Raw genomic sequence first — 14,723 nt, forward strand, 5'->3', positions numbered from 1 at the left:
AGGTACAATCATGGCTCTCGCTTTCAGTTTAACAATTATAACAGAAGGATTTCAAATATGTCGCCAAATGTATCATGAAGCTGTAGAGTGCCCTCAACACATGAATCCAACTTATGGCTCCAAGAATTCTCAGACTGCATACAATGTCACTACTACTCCTACATGGCTTCTTGATTATGGTGCTAGTTCACATATGACCAACTCCTACACAAACTTGTAGAAACCTGAGTTTTACAATGGTCCTAAGCAAGTCTATATCGGTGATGACAAAGGTTTGCCTATACTTAATTCTGGTTCTTCTACCATTAATACCGCCTCTCATTGCTTTGAACTCAAAAATGTCTTGCATGTTCCTACTCTTAAGCAAGATTTGATTTCTGCCAATAAGTTCATACTTGACAATTGGTTTTCTATTCATTTATATCTTTTTCACTTTATTGTGAATGATCTTTCTTCGGAGAAAAATGCTCTTTAAAGTCCTTATGAAAGCTGGATTCTATCCATTTCATGCTTCTATTATTACTTAAAATCAACAAGCTTTTGTACCATATGCTAAAGCTTCTTAGGATATTTGGCCTCAATGATTGGGCCATCCTGCTTTCAAAATACTAAATAAGCTAGCATCTAAGTCCTGTATTTCAAGTACAATAAATAAGTTTGTGTTCTAGTTGTGCTTTAGGCAAATGTTATAAGTTGTAATTGCTCCTGTTACTTGTACTTTAAGTAAACCTCTAGAACTCTTGCACACAAATGTATAGGGTCCTGCATCACTTCTTTTTGTAAATGGACATATATTATGCCATCTTTGTTGATGATTATACAAAGTACACTTGGTTTTTCCCTCTTAAATCCAAGTCTAATGTGTTTGATTCATTTGTTCATTTCAAAGCTTTGGTTGAGAATTTGCTCAGTTCTAGGATTGTCACTTTAAGATCTGATTATGGTGGAGATTTCTTAAATCTTAAGTTCCTAGTTATCTCCAAATGCATGGTATTTCTCATCAACTTAGCTGAGCGCAAGCATAGGCATCTGGTTGAAACTGCTAGGACATTTCTAGCAGCTTCCAAAGTTCATAAGTCTTATTAGGTTGAAGCATTTGCTACAGTTATTTATCTCACCAACAGAATACCCACTAGCACAAAATCATCTCCTCGGGAATCATTTTTTCATAGATCTCCATACTATACATCTTTGAAATTTTTTGGCTATAAATGCTTTCCATGGTTGAAGCTTTATACGACATCCAAACTTGATCCTAAAAGCAAAGAATGTGTCTTCTTGGGTTATAGTCTGAATTAATAAAGGGTACAAGTGTCTTGACTCTCTCATTGGAAGAATGTACATCTCAAGGCATGTGACATTTGATGAAATTACCTTTCCTTTTCTTTAAAAGGAACTCACTGTGAAATCAAGTTCTATTTTCCCCTATGTCACAACACACTAATGCCATCTCCATTACCTTAACCTGTCCTACACTCAACTCAATTACCCATTCTCCTACACCTGTGACTCAACCTATATCTTCACCTTCACCTAGTTCTACATCTACAGTCCTTATTACTGTACATATCCCTATCCATACACCTATACTTGCACCTCAATCATCGTTACCAGAATCTCATACTTCATTGCCTACAACTAACACTCGTGCAATGCAAACCAAATCCAAATTTGGTATCTTCAAACCTAAAACTCTTCTAGCTACAAAGCATCATTTTCCCTCTTCTATGTCTTAAGATTATACACCCTCAATTTATCTCCAAGCATCCAAACACTCTCATTGGAGGCAAGCAATGCAAGAAGATTTTAGTGCTCTTATTCAAACTGGTACTTGGTTTCTGGTTCCTACAAGTTTTTCTTAGAATTTAGTTAGTGCAAAATTGGTGTTTAGAATTAAAAGGAAGCCAGATGGTACCATTGATAAGTACAAAGCCAGGTTTGTTGCCAAAGGATTTCACTAGCAACAAGGATTGGACTACACTGAAACCTTTAGTCCAGTTGCCAAGCCTGTCACTATTAAACTTCTGCTCACTTTGGTAGCCAAGTTTAACTGGTTTCTTAATCACCTTGTTGTGAGTAATGCATTTCTGCATGGAACTTTAACAGAATCGGGCTTGGTATGAAAAATTAACCAATGCTTTACAGTCTTTTAGCTTCTCAGGTTCATAAAATTATCATTCTCTATTTGTAAAGAAGGATCCAGCTTTAGTCTTCATCTTGGTCTATGTTGATGATATTATTCTTATTGGTCCTAATACTCATGTGTGTCAAGATGTTATTTCTCAACTCAATGCATTATTTCCTGTTAAGGATCTGAGATCACTTAGCTATTTTCTTAGCATTAAGGTCAAGAAATCATCATCTAGTATAGACTTGCTTAAGAAGGCTAATATGAATGGTTCAAAGCCTTGTGTTACTCCACTCAGCACTTCTATGTTGGATCATCATTCTCCTTTACTTGCCAATCCTGAGGAATATAGGTCATTGGTTGGTGGCTTATAGTACTTAACTTCGACAAGGCCAGATTTATCATTTGTAGTGAATTTGGTATGTTAGTTAAAAAAAGTCCAAGACCGTCACATTCTCAAGCAGTTAAGCATATTCTCAGATACCTTAAAGGGACACTCTCTCTTGATTTATGGTTTTCAAAGTGTTCTAAACCTCTCACTATCACTACATTTTCAGATGCAAACTAGGTTGGCTGCAGTATAGACAAAAGGTTTACTGGCGGATTCTGTGTTTTTCTGGTAGATTCTTTTATCAGTTGGAGTGCCAAGAAACGACCAACCTTGGGAAAATCTTCCACATAAGCAGAGTATAGGTCACTTGCCAACACTGCAGCAAAATTGACATGGATTTGCAAGTTATTAGTTGATGTTGGTCTTGTTCTTCCATCTCCACCATAGCTCTGGTGTGATAACATTTCTGCAATCGCCTTAGGTTGCAAGGACTAAACTTGTGGAAATTGACTACCATTATATAAGGGAGAAAGTGTTAGCTAAACAAGTGGTTGTTCTTTTTAGAGGGGTGAAGAAGCTTACGCCCTGGAGTTTGGTGGGAGAAAGGTGTCGAGGGGTGTAGGATTGAAGGGTGGGACCCACATTTTTCCATGTGTTATATTTTGTCTTTCTCAAGCATAAATGTTTGTTCCATCTTTGTTTAGTCAACATTTAACGGTCAAACAAATAGATTGACTAACAGAGGTATAACATTGAACCAGTTCGTAAATTTATGTATATCATTGCAATGTTCAAAAGATAATGTAAGAGTTTAGTATGTGACCTAAACTTGAGGGTGTAAAATGTAGTTTATCATTTAATTTATTTTTTCAATCAACATTTTCACTAATCCCCATGTCACGTGTATTGGGTAACGCTAGCTAGGGAGACTAAATTGTAGACAAGATTTTGAAAACTAAAGGACATGGAAGTTGAATATTGGTTTATCACTTAAGCGTTGATAAACGTGCTACTTCCTATTGGTGACATATCATTTAATTTGTAAGTAGCATTACCCCAAGTGTATTTCTTTGGTACACAAAACTAAAATTATTATTAATTTTTAGTTGACAAACTATTTAATTATAAAAACAAAGGAAGAAACATAGTGTGATTTTAAAATAATTAAAATTTTAGTTCGAGTGTTAGTAAAGTATATGTGGCAAGAAGAGAGATGTTAAGTGAGAAGAGTGATAGCATTAATTTCTCTCAGTAGTTTCTAATGGTTTTACCGTTTTGAAAGCATGAAAAGAAATTATTTGAATTGAGGTCAAAACATTTTCCTATCCTTATTAATTACCTTTGTAAATTTTCCCTTCAGGATGACTTGGCTGCTAGTTGGCTTTAATGAGGGTGCATGTACCATTTTCTGTCGTCCTCATCCTAAACGAATTGGCCAGAGAATTTGCATGCATCTTTATTGGCTCTCTGGTATCCGTCACCATATACCTTAATAGCCAAAAAGCTGTGGAGAGCTCCAAGCATATATACATATATGATACATCTAGGGCAGGGCTCAAAACCATTGAAGAAGGGCTAGATATCAGTTGAGAGTTAGGATAAGATAGCCTCAGGAATGGTAACACTACTGTTGCTCGTGTTATTTTTTGGTTTCAGAAACTATGGCACCAAACAAAACAATGGACAATCCCCATTATTAGATCCTTATTCTCCAACGAAGAGTGCAAGGCTATCCTTTCCATGCCGCTTAGCTTTCGGGCCTCGCCGGACATCCTTATCTGGCATTTCAATAAGGATGGACGGTTCAGTGTGAAAAGTGCCTATCATGTGGCCTGTAAGGTCATCTCCAACTGAAGGAGGGCCAGAGGGCTCGTTTTAGCCCTTCGGACCTCCAACAAATTAATATTTTGATGAACAGTGAAGTGCCATATATCTTACCATCTCCAACCGAGGGTCAAAGGGTCATAGGTCTCATTTTAGCCTTGTCACAAAAAAAAACATCTCCAACCGAGGGCCAAAGGGTCATATGGCCAAACATAATTTATTATTTAAATTTAAAAAGTTTTGGCTGAAAAAAAAATTCAAATCCAACGGCTACCTGATGTTAACTAGCCGTTGGATTTGAATTTTTTTTTTTTTTTTTTTTTGCTATAAATAGGGTGGATATTGGGCTATAATTCACACACCTTTGAATTCAATCTCTTTCAATTCAAACTTTTCCAATTCAAGTTTGCAATGAATTCCAACTTTGGATCCTCTTCGAATTCCAACTAGGTGTCCGAATCCAATTCTGAATTGGAAGAAAAATAGGTGTAGATGAGACTAGAATATGAGGAGTCTGATGAAGAAGATAAAGCATGGCGCAACACACAATATGTAGCAACCATGGCTACATCTATGGTGTGTTAGCGAACTGAGGAACAACCTCAATAAGGTGGCTTTGTTGCTGGTCCCTCCTACAAACCACGAAACAGAGCGATGGCGCATGACAATCTGATGAACAACTATTTCAACCCCAACTCGGGGTACACATGAGAGGATTTCAAACGTCGCTTCCAGATGTGGTGTCCAATGTTTGAGCGTTTACTTCATGATGTCTAACAGATCAATCCATACTTTTGACAGAAGCTGGATAGAATAGGCCGTCCTGGTTTTTCACCTCATCAGAAGGCTACTATTGCACTCTGAATGATGGCCTATGCCTCCCCAGCTGATGCAATGGATGATACATATGGTATGTCTAAGTCTACATGCTTGATACTCTTGCTGAATTTTGTGACACAATTGTTCATCTTTACAAAGAGGAGTACCTCCGTGAGCCAAATCAAGAAGATCTGGATCAGCTCCTTCACAAAGCTGAAGACCATGGCTTTCTAGGCATGATACGGTCATTAGATTGCATGCATTGGAATTGGAAGAATTGTCCCGCTAGATGACAATGAGGCTTTAGCAAAAGGTCGAGAAAGCCAACTATTATGTTAAAGGTGGTTGCCTCATATGAGACATGGATCTGGCATGCTTTCTTTGGAGTCCCTGGATCTCGAAATGACATTACAATTCTTGGGCGTTAACCCATCTTCAATAACCTGAAGGAAGGTAAATCACCTCAACTTGACTACTACATCAACGACCATCAATACAATATAGGGTATTACTTGGCAGATGGCATCTACCCAAAGTGGGCGACACTTGTCTAAGCAATTCCAAACCCGGCAAATGACACCTAAAAGTGTTTTACCTAACACCAAGAGGCAAACCGAAAAGATGTTGAGAGAGCTTTCGGTATTCCACAAGCACAGTGGAAGATCATCAAGGAACTGGCAAGATGGTGGAATTGAAAAAATTTGGACTCCATCATGATGTCTTGCATCATATTACACAACATGATTGTGGAGGATGAGTGAGATGGGTATGTTGATGGAGAGTCTGATGACGACCAAGAGGATCCAAATAGGTCAAGAAAGGCTCGTGCAAAAATATATGATGGGCCTAATTTGTCTTTCAATCCAAGAACTAGTAGTATCTCTTTAAATGAGTACATGATGTGCTATAGGGTGATACATTTCCGTGCCACAAACAAGTACCTACAACAGGATCTTGTTGCACATCTTTGGGCCAAAAGAAGTATTGAGTAGTCGTTTAAGTTTTATGTTGTTAAATGTTTTTAAAAATGTTGTTTAAGTTTCATGTTGTTAAATGTTTTTTTATGTTGTTTAATGTTATTTAATCTCGTTTAATATTGTTTAATATTGTTTCATGTTGCTTAATGTTATTTAATGGCTTAGAAAGTTATAGGAAAAAAAATATAGAATTTTTTTTTTAAATTTCTAAATAAAAAAAAATAAAAAACTATATTAAAAAAAAAAAAAAAAAAAAAAAAAAAAAAAAAACGGCTAGCTAGCCATTGCAATTTGAATTCTGGCCCAGCTCGGGGCCAGCTGGCTGGCTCTTTTAGGATGGCCGGTTAGCCCTATAGTCCTTTTTGTCCAATGGGGCCCATGTGCCCTTTGGCCTGTCCTTCAGTTAGAGACGGTTTTCGAGCTATTTTCGGCCCTCTGGACCCTTCAGTTGGAGATGGCCTAAGGTCCTCTTGGAGAAAGGTAATCTAGCTTCCACTTCGGCAGGGTCATCGTGCTACGTGGGTAAGTGGGGGAAATTATGGCCTGAGAATGTTCCCCCCAAAGTCAAGATTGAGGTGTGGAGGATCTGCAAGGACATCATCCCTACCAAAGCAAATATGGTTTGTAGACGGGCACTGACTTGTCTTGTACCCTGTGCTTTGGCCCATCGGAATCTGCACTGCACATTTTATATGACTGCTACTTCGCCTCATGCGCATGGTTGGCATCATGTATTGGGAAACCCCCTTCAGGGAATAATATTAACTCTATTGAGGATTGGGTTCTCTTCTTGGCTTTTCACCTTTCTCAATCACATTTCGAGATTTACCTTATGATCTTTTGGGCAATCTGGTGTGCTCGTAATGACCGATTGTGGAAGGGTGGGTCAGAATGCCTGGACATCGTCACCTCGAGGGCAATCAGTTGGTGGTTAAATTTCCAGAAAGCTCGATCCCATCCTTCTGTCTCTAGACCTCCAATCCCTTCTATGCCGTGGAAAAAACCCCCTCCAAGTTATGTAAAGATTAATGTGGATAGGGTGTGGAAAGAAAGTGAAAAATGTGGTGGCGTCGGGGTTGTGATTAGGGATGAGTTAGGGCTGGTTTGGTATTGCTGTACTTTGAAAAAAAAACTGATTCTGTTGTGCTGTGAGAATAAGCTCATTTTTGCTGCTTCACGTTTTTAACTTTTTTTACCCAAAACTGTGAAATAAGTTGTTTTTAAGTGTTTACCAAACACCTTTTTGAGCTTAGTTTTTTTTTTTTATATACCCACTTTTTATAAAAGCACCTCAGTACCAAACCAGTACTTAGGAATGTGTGTTGCAGCTTGCTCAAAGGCATTTCCGTTTTTTGTTTCACCTTTTCACGCCAAAGCCCTTGCGGCTCGTGAAGGCCTCCTTTTGGCGATGCAGAGGGGATTACAAAATATCATTCTTGAATGCAACTCTCTCCATATCGTTTCAGCTTTCCAACGAAGCTGCTCACAGCCTTGCTCGTTTTGCAAAAGAACGAAGAGTTAAGTGGAGACCTCAACCATAGAATACAAGCTGAAGGGATGAAGTGGAAGTGTGCATCCAGCGTGTTGTGTGGCCATCGTATGCCACTGAAGCTCAAGGGAATTTTATAAGACGGCAATAAGACCAGCAATGCTTTATGGCAAGGAATGTTAGGCAGTGAAGCATCAATACATACATAAAATGGGTGTAGCGGAGATGAGAATGCTTCGTTGGATGTGTGGGCACACGAGAAAGGATAAGATTCAAAATGAGGATATTCGAGGTAAAGTAGGAGTAGCCGAAATTGAAGGAAATATGAGAGAAAATTGGTTACGGTGGTTTGGACATGTGAAACGAAGGCCTACTGTCGCTTCGGTTGATGCAATTACAGGACAAAGGTTCAAGGCCAAAGGGGTAGAAGAAGACCTAGAAGTACTTGGATCTAACAGAAAACGTGACACAAAACCTAACACAATGACATTCTAAGATTCATATAGCTGTCTCCACTTAGTGGGAAAAGATTTTTTTGTTGTTGAGTGTTTTTTCGTTTATGGGGTCAAAACTGAAAACTAAAAAGCCATGATTATCAAACAAGCCCTAAAGTTCGCAAGTTCAAGCTGAGACAAAAGTGAAATTGTTCAGACTATAGGGACACCAAAACTTCAATTTCACCATGGGGACTAACGAACTAACTGTTTTTGCATAAACTACATGGACCCAAGTAAAACCCCTCATAACTTTACAAAAAACTGTTTCGTTCCTGAAGGATTAAGGTTTTAACAACGATGGCTACAACAAATGAACTATAACTTATTCCAACAAATAAAAATTGAGATAGCAGAAGAAAAACAAAATTGATCATGCAAACTAACGAACACCCTATCGCACGGAAGCTCAGTCGTGCTTGCTTGCCCATATTTCTCACTTCCTACCCTTCCTGCCTGTTGGCTTTCCTGAAGCCTTTCCTTTCCCCGGCCCCTTGCCTCTTTCACCCTTTCCGGCACCCTTGCCTCCTCTCTCACCCTTGGCAGCAGTTTTTCCTTTCTTTGAATTGCCTTTTCCAGGCCTTTTACCTGGTCCACTACCCCTTGCATCCTTTTTCATCCTTCGATCCACACGTACTTTACCCTTGCCGACCCTGACTTGAACTCCTTTCTTTGCAACCACATACTCCTTTTGAGGCCTTTTGGGCGCAGCTTTCTTGTACATTTGTTCAATTTGCTTCCTCTTTGAACGATCAGAGATGTCTGGCTGGTCGGATATTGTGTTTGCCTTCTTCCGAACCTTCTCAAGCTTCCTAAAGGCAACTCGCTTCTTTCGAGCTTTAGCCTCTGCCACCTTCTTTGCAGGGCGGGCATCAATTTCTTTGAATTGTGCTTTCATGGCATTAATCTCTTCTTTGGTCACTGGTTTAATTGGTTGACGGTGCCTCTTCTCCTCATCTAAAAACCATCTGGGCAAGCCGTCATCATCAAACATGTACTTGTTATAGGCATCATCAAGCATCTGTTCCCTTGGCTTTTTCCTCAACATTTTCTTTGCACACGCCAGTATCTCAGCTTTTTTATCTATATCCATATCCTCAGATTCATCTGATGACGAGTCATCACTTGAATCTGTACCCGGAGCAGGGACAATCTCAAAATCATCATCTGCCTTTGAAGCTTTAAGTTTATGGTCATTTTCAGTCTTATTCTTGGCATTGTGAATTGCATTATTTTCCTTGCCATTCTGAATTGCAGTCTTTTCATTGGCCTTTTCCAGCAAGGGAAATTTCTCCTGCCTTTCAACCTGCATTTCATCTTCACTACCAGAGTTCTCCAAATCCCCCTGCTCTACAGCTTCGCCAAAGATATCCTGACTAAACCAGTTATTCGTAATTTCCTCTTGAGTAGGTCCATCCCCCTCGTCAAGTGCTTCCAATAGAGGATTTGATTCCTGGATACCCTGGTCTTTGTCTGAATCATAATCAGACTGAACAATATCACTGCCATCCACCTCCTGCATGGCCAAATAAATAAATATCAGCACAAGCACTATTCTGTTGTAGATATAAATACTTCCGTCATCCATGCACTCATGCCTACCAAAAAAAATTCTGCAGAAAGATATTGAGATTTTAAGTAACACTACTCCCAAACAGACCCACAGCATGAGACCATATCAAGTGTCAATTTTTTTTTGCAACACCACGCATAATGAAAACTTCATACCTCCAAAAGTTGAGTGTCTTCAGAATGTGCTTGTTTTAAACGTTTCCGCTGCTTTGCACTTCCCTCCTTTTTGGACGTGTACTGTTCATAAGCCTTATCGAAAAGATCTTCCATTTGTGCATCATATCTAACATCATAAATAGTAATACATGATTTAATACACAGATACTAGAATTATTTGTTTATCTAATGCTCTATTATCTGTTTATCTAATGCTAATATAAGGTAAAAGAAGAATAACCTTCTGCGTTCGTCTTCAGTGTCCATATCACTGGATGATGCTTCTTGGGTTTTTTCATGGGTTTCCTCATTTTCACCATCTCCAAGGTCACCATTCTCACCATCATATTCAGTGGAATCAACGGCTACCAGATCATTCTTACCCTGAAGGACGAGAATACAGTCAAGATATGAATTCATATTTATACATGAAGTTGGTGAAGTCAGAACCTACTATCTTCATCAAGAAAAATTAAGGAAGATTTTGATCTTTGAGGAGAAAAAAAATGAAATCCTTTTAAATGTCAACAGACAAAGGTAGAAAGAAAAGCCAACTAACAGTAAGTAGCATACAAATTCTGCCAACTAACATCTATTGTAAAATTATAACAGACAAAATATGGTAATTTCCAAATTATAGAGTACAGTAAAACCCTTTTATATACTTAAATAATAACTTCATGCCATTCTGTTGTGGAACAAATAAATAAATCAAGTATAGTAAGCTCGCAATGGCTAATGAAAAGAAAAAAGTTGTGAAATAGAAGCCTTCATACTGTACCAAGGACTTGAAACTATAATCTAACTTCCCCAAGAAGGCCCATAAAAAATGAACTCTCGAGATTTGAAAAAAAGCTCCTCAATCAGAAATCTCATTCCCGAGAGAAAATCAACGTGCAAAGGTATTGTGAAATGAAAACATACCTTAATGGAAGAGAGGGAAAACAACTCATTGTCAGTATAACCATCTTGCAGTGCATCTATTTGCATCCCTGTTGCTTTCCGTACTTTGTCCTGCAAATATAGATTTAATCAAAAGGAACAAAGAGCCATATGTTGATATTCATGATAAAGAAATAAACAATAGTTCTTATCCTGGAAGATTACAACTTTAAATCTAACTCTACATCGATAAATTGTTGAACGAAAAAAAGGGAAAAGGAGAAGGCGAAATAAACAATAGTTCATATCCTGGAAGATTACAACTTTAAATCTAACTCTACATGGACAAATTGTTGAGCCAAAAACAAAAAAAGGGAAAGGAGAAGGCGAACTATTTTTTTACATAAAAAGAGACCAACAACATGAAGGTGCCGCCAGCACGCGAGAAGCTGTAAAACTTTCAGCTTCATACTTGATTGAAAAGGTTAAACTATCTTTTACACTATATCATCAGTTGACCTAAGGACCAAGCCAACAAGCAACGTTGTAAAGACTGTACGGTCAAACAGGCGAAAGCCCTGTAATCCTATTTTGGCACCAAATCCAGCTAAAATGCACATGCAAACATACAATAGAGGTGGTGATTCCAGGGCCATCACACTGCTTAATGGAATTAATAACTGTTAGAAAGTCTAACTTTACATTATCAGGCTTCATTTAATTAATTATCATTGTCTCTCCAAACTGGTGTATATTCCCCAAGAATATTTGACCATTTACCAGTTTCATGTCTGAACAATAACAGCAGGTGGTCATGCATAATTTTATTTGATTGTTTTTTTTTTTTTTTTTTTTTTTTTTTGAGAAGAGTAGTCGTGCATAAATATAAAGGAAACAAATAGCTACAAACTTGAGCTCGTCTTTTTGCTAGAAGCTTCTTTGTTCGTTTCTTCTTGCGCTCCATAGCATACGTCAGCTCCTCCATTTCATTGAGTATTTTGTCTTCCCCATCATCCTTATCCTCCTTATTCTCCTCCTTTTCAACATCTGTAGTAGAAGCGACAGTCTTATGGGACAGAGATAAGGCCTTTTTTATCTGCATCCGCCACCTAAATGACAATACAATCATAACAACTTAGTATGAATGAAGAAACAAGAAAACTAGACTGCAATGTACTGCATGTCTAGTAGATGCATTGCAAATGAACTACTCTGCAATCTGAATTGTCCATCACTAGAAATTATTTCTCAACTTATTTAAATTATTCCAACAATCCAAGTAATGTAAAACAACAGTGGGAGTCCTCCCATGTTTCTTCAGCAGAAAGTTAAACAACCCATCAACTGGAAGGTAAGACCAAATAACGAGAGGTAGTTATTTGATGACATGAACAATAACCCGAGCCAAGTGGAATAATAATTGACCTACCAAGACTCATTCAGAGCTCAAACTGGTCAGGGATCAGCCAAAACCCCAACCGAACTAATAACAATCATAGATGATATGTCTCAAAGAATGCAGAGATACCTTCCCACAACAACTGTAATGATAACGCGTTAAAGAAAAATGCTGTTACAGCAGAGAGACGTGAATTACAGATTAAAAAGAAAGAAGGTGGCAGCGGGGGTTGGGGTTTTTTTTTGTTGGGTGGGGAGATCTAATAAGGTTTAGCCACAAAATGCAATTTTTAAATCTAAAAGAGCAATTTATAGATAAAAGAAACAGCATTTCTTACTTCAAAAGGTACTTGAAATCTTGCTTCCCCAAAACACGCAGATCATCACAGAGAGTTTTAACCTGTCAAACCATAATAGTTAAAGTGGTTGGAACACTACAAGGGTTCCAAAGTATTAAAGGGGCAAATAAAACACATTTTTTTCACCTAGTAGGGAAAAGTAAAATCTATATCAAGAGAACACAACATGCAAAGAAAAAACAAGAAATGACTACCTCTTCTGTTGTTAAAGCATGATCCTTGATGAGTAAAGATGCCTCATCGTCAAAGCTTATGGATGTAGTAGAACCAAGGATATCGAGAGGAACATCAGACCAAATGAAAGCAGCAGCAGAAGACACTTTTCTCAAAATTGTGTCTCCATCTTCATACCTAAATATAGAACCCAATCAGGCAACACTTGTGAGATATCAATCAGAGGAACACAAAAATAAAGAGAACCAGGTAGAGATAGCAATCATAAGAACTCAAAAAATTTGAACAAACAAGGTCAATGGTGGATAGAGCAAAATCATTGACCCATCAATAAAATTAAAATAAATGAAATTGGGCCTTTATAAAATTAATCAGCAAAACAGAAAGTAATAAAACAGATATTAAGAAAATTACTTATGGGAAATACTAGGGTTCAGCCGTCACCGTTAACAATCCTATGCAATTTTACCAATTACTTATGAATTTCCACACAAATGCTTTGAAAAACCACATACAATGATCCTGTTAGGAAATTAGAACGCTTCAGCTCATACAATAGTGATCAGGTAAAGATATAAAGAAAAAAAAATTAAAAATTAGAAAGAACTTTTACCCATCACGGTGTCTTTTTTGCTTTGTTCCTCTTAGTACATCTACCACCTATATCAAGGTGTTGTAAAGAGAATAAATATATTAAAACTAATTTTTTAAAAGGCAAGAATTTTGAACTTATATAAAGCAGGTATTCTGCTTAATCTAATATGAGTTACCTTCTTCTGAGGTTCTACAGACTTAAATAGATGCTTCACGTCAAGTAGGCGCGGATCAATCTTTGCAGGAGCCTTGTACTTAAAACCCAAAAGATATGTCTCAGCAGATGAGCTACGACTAGCTGCTGGTTTATCCTGTTCAACCTTCTCAAATAGCTGCAGATTAGATACCAGGATCAGACAGGCATATCAAAATCCAGAGTGTCGGAATAAATATGTTTTGCAACCTATATACGAGGATCAAATAGGCATATCAATGTAGAGAATTACAATAAATAAAGGAACTGGAAAATCACCTCCTTCATACAATAGTAGACAGCATTATAATCCTGCGACCTGAAGATCTGCAACAAAACAATAATAAGCGCTCGCATTCTAAAACAAAACCAAAACAACTTACATAAACAAATTACTTATATGTTTAAAGACGTCCACAATTCAATTCTTGAAATATTAAACAGTTTGAGCTCTTAAACAAATTGAAAACAGGAATTTCGTGCATATTAAGGTATAATTAACTCCAAGCGCTGCCCCATTCAGGAATGCAGTAATGAATCAAACAAATAGAACTCAAAATTTAACAACTCGTAGTTTAAACTTTTCATTTGAAGTAACCCAGCAAGCAAACCAACCCCCAACCCATTTCTCACAAAAAATACAAAAAATCCAATACAAACCCACAAAAACCCGATTGCCAACATGTAAATTCAACACATACTTTAGTAATAAATGTTCCTTTGGGAGCCAAAAGCTGAGTAGCCAACTTCACCGCATCAACGACCAAAGCGTTCTGAGCCGTCGCCTCCGAAGACCACGCGCCACCGACATTAGGCGACCCATCATGAAGCACCAAATCGAAAGCCGAACACCCATTCTCCTTTATCAGCTTTCTGAGCCTGGCCGTGCACTCGGGCTTGGTGATGTCCTGCTGGATGGAGAAGGCGCCGCGGACCGGGGCGATGGGGACTAGGTCGACGCCGACCACGAGGCTGCCGACGGGCACGCGCTGCACAGCGACTTGCATCCATCCGCCGGGGGCGGCGCAGAGGTCGAGGACGGCGTGAGCAGAGTGGAGGAATTGGTGCTTGGTGTCGAGCTGGGCAAGCTTCCATGAAGCTCGGGAGCGGTAGCCATGCTCTTTGGCTAGTTTGTAGTACTTGTCCAAACGGTGCTTGCCCTTCACCTTCCCCATGGCTGCCTTCTCAAGAATTCCAAGACGCAGAGGCAGAGAGGTGGTCGAAATTGGATTAGGGTTTTGCAAGGGCTTTTATACACCTTGCCAAATTAAAACGCAAAACGCAGTGTCGGTTGGGTCTATATGACTTTTTATTGTTTTCCCACAAAACAAAC

The 14,723-nt window shown here is 38.4% G+C and overlaps 1 protein-coding gene across 1 annotated transcript; it reads right to left on the minus strand.

Annotated features, from left to right (window-relative positions):
- Positions 1-8,258: 8,258 nt before the first annotated feature.
- Positions 8,259-14,723, minus strand: LOC137725369 (uncharacterized). The gene is made up of 11 exons (XM_068464030.2): positions 14,092-14,723; positions 13,670-13,717; positions 13,374-13,529; positions 13,217-13,263; positions 12,624-12,780; positions 12,409-12,470; positions 11,583-11,781; positions 10,715-10,804; positions 10,032-10,174; positions 9,791-9,917; positions 8,259-9,578 (listed from the first exon to the last, which is right to left on the minus strand). The coding sequence occupies exons 1-11, from the start codon at positions 14,563-14,565 to the stop codon at positions 8,499-8,501; spliced, it is 2,583 nt and encodes an 860-aa protein (XP_068320131.2). The 5' UTR covers positions 14,566-14,723; the 3' UTR covers positions 8,259-8,498.

This window comes from Pyrus communis, chromosome 5, assembly GCF_041283825.1.
Source record: "Pyrus communis isolate YQ-2024b chromosome 5, ASM4128382v1, whole genome shotgun sequence".
Classification (NCBI taxonomy): domain Eukaryota; kingdom Viridiplantae; phylum Streptophyta; class Magnoliopsida; order Rosales; family Rosaceae; genus Pyrus; species Pyrus communis.